The following is a 6360-nucleotide window of genomic DNA, read 5'->3' on the forward strand; positions in this document are numbered from 1 at the left end:
ACACCAGAGGTAGTCTCCAAATTGGATCAAGGAGAACCATGGATGATGGATGATGAAACCCACTGTCAAACCCGTTCAGGTGAGTGAGAGACCAGCAGGGGGACAGGCTGTGGAAATGACCTTGTCAGAGAAGAGCCACAGCTGCGAGGGGATTGGAGGCTCTGTCCATCTGTCTCCTGATGTTATGCTCCCCCAGGCAAGATACTGGATGGAGTTAGCCATTCACTTCTCCAGGGTTCTCCCCAACCCAAGGATTGAACCTGCGTCACTTATATCTTCTGAATTGGCAGGTGGATTCTTTAATGCTAAAGCCACCTGGGAAGCCCTAACTGTTGCCTACTTCCAGTTAATTCCTTTGTGTATGTACTAGTTTTGAACTTTCTTCTCATTTGTTGTAGACCTTAACATTGTATTCCTGAAGGCTTTCATTTCTTTCCCCTCATATCCTGATAACATTAAGTCCCAGGTAACCATGTTCCCTGTTATGACATAAAAATTCTCCTTTCTGTGATCATCATGACATATCATCTTATTCCCAGAGATTTCTGTCTTATTCCTAAACCTCCCAGTCTGTTTCATATGTGGGACTGCTTCCTTGATTCCTTCCTCTATGAATTTTTTTGATAATCTATTGTAAACTGGGATGTTATAGCAGCTGAGAAAACTAATAGCCTGAGAGCTTTCATTCTAAGAGGATGAGACATAAGTTTAATCAAAATCTAAAATAAATAATATGACCAGGGGGTGAAAACAGCTGTGATGGAATTAAATTGTGTCATGGACCACTGTGAGCTGGGGCTCCTCTTTTAGGAAAGGGAGCAGCTTTCTGGGATGTAGGATGTAACTTAGATGTGGTTGCAGTTCTCTGCTGTGTCATTTTCTCTCTTTTTTTTTTTTTCCTTAAAAAATTTTTTTTTGGCCATATGACATATGGGATCTTACTCAGATGGTAAGGAATCTGCTTGTGATGCTGGAATGATCCCCTGGAGAAGGAAATGGCTACCTACTCCTGTATTCTTGCCTGGAGAATTCTATGGACAGAGAAACCTGGTGGGCTATAGTCCACGGGGTCGCAAAGAGTCATGGACATGACTGAGCAACTCACACACGGTGGATTGAACCCGAGCCCCCTGTACTGGAGGCGCAGTGTCTTAACTGCTAAACCACCAGGGAAGTCGCTGTATCATTTTCTTCATTCCCCCTCCCAGCAACCCCAGTGCTGGATCCACAGGGAGGCCTATCTTCCTCCAAATTGAGCCTAGATTTCCTCCACCCCTCTCCCTCTTCATTGCTCCTTCCCACCAGTTTTCACAACTTACAGCTGTCTTCTTCGTGTCCTGTCTCTGCCCTGTGAAGTGGTTTGACCCCACTACAGCATAGGCTCTGTGCACCTGAGGAGTACGTTTGTGACTCCCCAACACTAGCAGCATTCCTGGTCCACTGTGGACATCAGTCAAGACCTGTGGACTGAATGAGTCCATCCGTCACAATGTAGATGAGGTGGCCCTGCAGCCTGCAGTCTCCTGCTCACAGGAGATTGCTTGTATTTTACAGTATTTAGACAGTTATCAAATCTGTCTTTATTCATTATGACTCTTTTTCCCCCCCAGCATATGAAGAATATTAAACACAGAGCTTTATTTACACTCATACTGTAGGCTCATCACTAAAAAGACATCTCACATCGAAGTATTGTAAAAAATACCTCTATTCTGGGACTCCCCTGGTGGTCCATGGGTTGGGACTGTGCACTTCCACTGCAGAGGTGCAGGTTTGATCTCTGGTTAGGGAACTAAGATCCCACGTGTGTATTAGTTGCTCAGTCCTGACTGACTCTTGGCGACCCCATGGACTGCAGCCTGCCAGGCCTCTCTGTCCATGGGATTCTCCTGGCAAGAATACTGGAGTTAGCTGCCATTTGCTTTTCCAGATATTCCCAACCCAGGGATCACACTGGCGTCTCCTGCATTGCAGGCAAGCTCTCTACCACTGAGCCATCAGGGAAGCCCCAAGATCTCACATGCCACAAGGAAAAAAAAAAACACCTTTTATTCCAGATCTAAAAGATAGAGGAATTCATTCTTCTTTTCTTTCCTAGAAGTCTGGAAAGTTGATGGCCACCTGCTGGAACACTTACAAAAGAAGAGAGTTGAGAAAAGACTAGAACAATGGCTTGAACAGAACCCACTGGACAATTCTGGTCATCAGAGCAGAGCTCTGTTCAGGCACAATCATGATGTGTTTGACTTACATGGAAGAAGCGTGACATCAAATTCAAGTTTACTCTCTGAGAGTCTGAACTGTGAAATAAAGAGAGCTGCTGAGCCTCCTGCAGATGGGAAATCCTGCCCCTATGCTGACAGGGAACCATTTCATCCTGAACTCCTCAGCACTAAGTCCCAACTCATGGAGCATCAGCACACTAAACAAATGAAGAAGTCTCATGTGTGCAGTGAATGTGGGAAAGCATTCGTCAAGAAGTCTTGGCTCGCTGATCATCAGAATCTTCACACAGGAGAGAAGCCCCATCGATGTAACCTCTGTGGGAAAGCCTTCTTCAGAAAGTTCCAGCTCACTGAGCACCAGAGGATGCACATGGGGGACAAACCTTATGAGTGCACCGACTGTGGCAAAACCTTCCTCAAGAAATCAGGGCTCAATGTGCACCAGAGAACCCACACGGGAGAGAAACCATTTATTTGCAGTGAGTGTGGCAAGGGCTTCATCCAGAAGGGAAACCTCGTGGTCCATCTGCGGATCCACACAGGCGAGAAACCTTACACGTGCACCGAGTGTGGGAAAGGCTTCACCCAGAAGACGTGTCTCATGGCACACCAGCGGATTCACACTGGCACGAGTCCCTTTGTGTGTGGCGAGTGTGGGAAGACGCTTTCCCAGAAAATGGGTCTCATCAAGCACCAGAGGACTCACACGGGAGAGAAGCCCTTTGAATGCAGCCACTGTGGGAAGGGCTTTATCGAGAAGCCACAGCTCGTGATACACCAGAGGATCCACACGGGCGAGAAACCCTACAGATGCAGCAAGTGTGGGAAATCATTCAGAGGGAAGTCGGTCCTCAATAAACACCTGAAAACTCACTCAGTCAAGAAACTCCCTCCCTCAGTGAAGTCCCCCCAGAGCAGTGTCGTTCTCCAGGAGAAAAACCTGAACACAGTGACAATGCACCTGCCTCCTCTGGCCCCTCAGTTGCCAGTCGGCATCAGTGGGCTCCTGGCTAACAGGAGCACGGTCTTAGTGGGACAGCCTGTGACCCGATGGTTACCCACTGGAGACAACAGGGGCCTGGCCCAGGAGAGGACCCTTATGAACTCAGTGAATGTGGTCGTGCCTTCAGTGGTCAATTACATTTTATTTTATGTCACCGGAAACTAGTAGGAAAAAACAAAACACATTGAGGAAAAGGGTTGAGCAAAAATTTCTAGCTCAGATGGTGGCTGAAAGTATACACCGTAAGAAATTGTATGAGTGTGGAGACTGGACGGGCATAATGTTCTCATCCAGTTAAATATATGCATTGGTACAGAGGAATAATATCATGTTAACCCAACAGATACACTTCAGTTGTTCTACTGTGCTGAATAAATGAAGGAAGGTAAGGTAAGGTGTGCGTTGTTAGCCATGTCTGACTCTTTGTGACCCCATAGACTGTAGCCCCCCAGGTTCCTCTGTCCATGGGATTTCCCAGGCAAGAATACTGGAGTGGGTTGCCATTTCCTTCTCCAGGGGATCTTACTGACCCAGGAATCGAACCCACGTCTCCTGTGTTTTCTACATTGCAGGCGTATTCTTTATCTGCTGAACCATTAGGAAAGCAAATGAAGGAAGCCTGAATTCAACTAAATGGAAGAAATGAGGTGAATTTTTAAGCATATAATGTGTATGTGGAAAAAGCACAAAAGGGCTAATACTGAGTTGGTGGCATATGGGGTGTGTTGGTATCAATTCAGTTACCCCCAGCCAAGGTGAAGTGTGGATTCAAAACCAGGATGTCGTCCTTTAAACCTGGTAAAGTTGATTTTTCCAAGGGAGACTTGGCAAGCAACAGCCTTAGGTTGAGTCAGTCTGTTCATTTACAGAGTATTTGGCAAATACTTCCTTGATACCTGGTTCAATCCTAGAAGCTGAGGAGATTGTGGTGATCAAAACAAAGAAAACCCATGGTCTCCTGGAGATACCATTGAAGTGGTAGGATTATCTTCAAGTGTCTATCTCAGTGTATCTCTACACTCAAGTTAATTTAGCGAGAGGTTGTAAGTGTTTCTAATAAATGTAATAGACGTGGAGTAATTGGCTCAAGGGAAAAAGAAAATTTACTGTTGAAGGAGCACCTCATTTGGGGGATTGGGGAAGGACTTAATGGTATTTAAGCACCATAGAACACAAGTAGATTTTTTTAAAATTTATTTTCTTGACATACAATGTTGTGTTCATTTTTGCTGTATGGTAAAGTGATTCAGGTATACAAATATATACATTCTTTTTCATATTCTTATCCATTATGGTTTAATCCCAGGATAATATAGAGCCCTGTCCTATACAGGAGGACCATTGTTTCAAATAAATTATTTTTGAAATGCTTATTTCTTACCTCTACCAAGGAGATAATAAATTCCTTAATTTTAGTGAATTTCCTTAAATTTCAATGTTTAAAAAAACGGAAGACCAGTAAGATGAAAAAAACCAGTTTCTCAGTTGCAGTGGCAGCATTTCAAGTGCTTAACAGTCATGTGACTCCTGGCACTAGATCAAACTGGACAGCACAGACAGCAAAATGGTCAGAGCGGGGTGGGCTGCTCCATCATCATTTCCTCCTACCGGAGAGTAGAGTGCTGATGTTCATGATTTTCTGTTTCTCAGCAGAGAGGGGGGAAAAAACACTCAAAACCCTTATCATATATAGATTTGGAATGTGAATGAATAAACTGATGGGCTAATCAAAATGCATTCTATCACTGGAGGGAAAGATGGTTCTAAGGAGCAGACTGTCTGAAGTGTCAGAGAGACTTAACTGATTATAAGGGGACAAAGCAGGAAAGGAAAATGATTGCTCAAATAAATAGAACAAAATGCGAAATAGAAGCCTTAGTCTTTAAGAGTGTGGAGTGTATAGGGAGTCGGTAAGATCTTTCTGGAAGGACTTGGAGCTATATCCTGAGATTTGTCCACAGGCCTGACACCTGTGAAGAGCTGCCATTTAAATATCCTGGAACTTCCCTGGGTGTCCAGTGGTTAAGACTCCATGCTTCCAATGTAGGGGGCATGGGTTCAATGCCTGGTCTGGGAACTAAGATCCCATATGCCACGTGATTTAGCCAAAAACTAAGTTTAAAAAAGTCTCAGCTCCTCTGTGATCCTCTGATTTGAGACAGGTGACTTCTCCTTCTTTCCTTCCCACTGTCATTGAAGTGGGGTCTTTGCTTTCTCCTTTATCTGGAGTTCTTTCCTATAGTACCATGCGAATGCTGCTGCTGCTGCTGCTAAGTCGCTTCAGTCGTGTTCGACTCTGTGCGACCCCATAGATGGCAGCCCACCAGGCTCCTCTGTCCATGGGATTCTCCAGGCAAGAACACTGGAGTGGGCTGCCATTTCCTCCTCCAATGCATGAAAGTGAAAAGTCAAAGTGAAGTCGCTTAGTCGTGTCTGACTCTTAGCAACCCCATGGACTGCAGCCTACCAGGCTCCTCCGCCCATGGGATTTTCCAGGCAAGAGTACCATGAGAATAGAAGATCCCAATTACAAAGTGAGTCCAACTCATAGGAAAAACAATGGAAATCTGCCCTGTTATGGCCAACTCAGAATGCAATAGCAATCCTGGGTTTGGGTCATTTACTCCTCCGGAAACATTTTAAACACCATCACTGCAAATCACTGTTTTGCACAGTGAGGAAACATCAGTGAACAAAATGGGCAAAGGAACAGCCTTCACAGTGGACCACACAATCTAGTGAAGGACAGAGAGTGAATGGATTATAAAACGTTGGGAAGTGATAAATTCTATGAGGAGAAATAAAGGAGAAATGACTAATATTAGTAGTAGTAATTTATAATAAGGTAGTAATGAGGGACGGAGAAGGCAATGGCACCCCACTCCAGTCCTCTTGCCTGGGAAATCCCACGGACGGAGGAGCCTGGTGGGCTGTAGTCTGTGGCATCGCTGAGAGTCAGACCAAGCGACTTCACTTTTCACTTTCATGCATTGGAGAAGGAAATGGCAACCCACTCCAGTGGTCTTGCCTGGAGAATCCCAGGGACGGAGGAGCGTGGGCTGCCGTCTATGGGGTTGCTCAGAGTCTGACACGACTAAAGCGACTTAGTAGCAGCAGCAGCAGCAATGAGTG

At 45.2% G+C, this 6360-nt stretch overlaps 1 protein-coding gene across 5 annotated transcripts in view; it reads left to right on the top strand.

The window, feature by feature from the left end:
* The window catches only part of LOC104983917 (zinc finger protein 350), a 30037-nt gene that overhangs the window by 5350 nt on the left and 18327 nt on the right, over positions 1-6360 (top strand). For 2 of the 5 annotated variants that reach the window (XM_010833461.1, XM_010833463.1), the window contains exons 1-3: positions 7-79; positions 2099-3613; positions 3801-3875. In XM_010833461.1, coding sequence (XP_010831763.1) covers positions 43-79; positions 2099-3393 — 1332 coding nt within the window. In that variant the 5' untranslated portion in view covers positions 7-42 and the 3' untranslated portion in view covers positions 3394-3613; positions 3801-3875. Of the gene's footprint in view, positions 80-2098; positions 3614-3800; positions 5491-6360 lie in introns of those variants that run through there. The other 3 variants (XM_010833465.1, XM_010833464.1, XM_010833460.1) reach the window with 3 other exon arrangements.

This window comes from Bison bison, unplaced genomic scaffold (assembly GCF_000754665.1).
Source record: "Bison bison bison isolate TAMUID 2011002044 unplaced genomic scaffold, Bison_UMD1.0 scf7180017863683, whole genome shotgun sequence".
Lineage (NCBI taxonomy): Eukaryota > Metazoa > Chordata > Mammalia > Artiodactyla > Bovidae > Bison > Bison bison.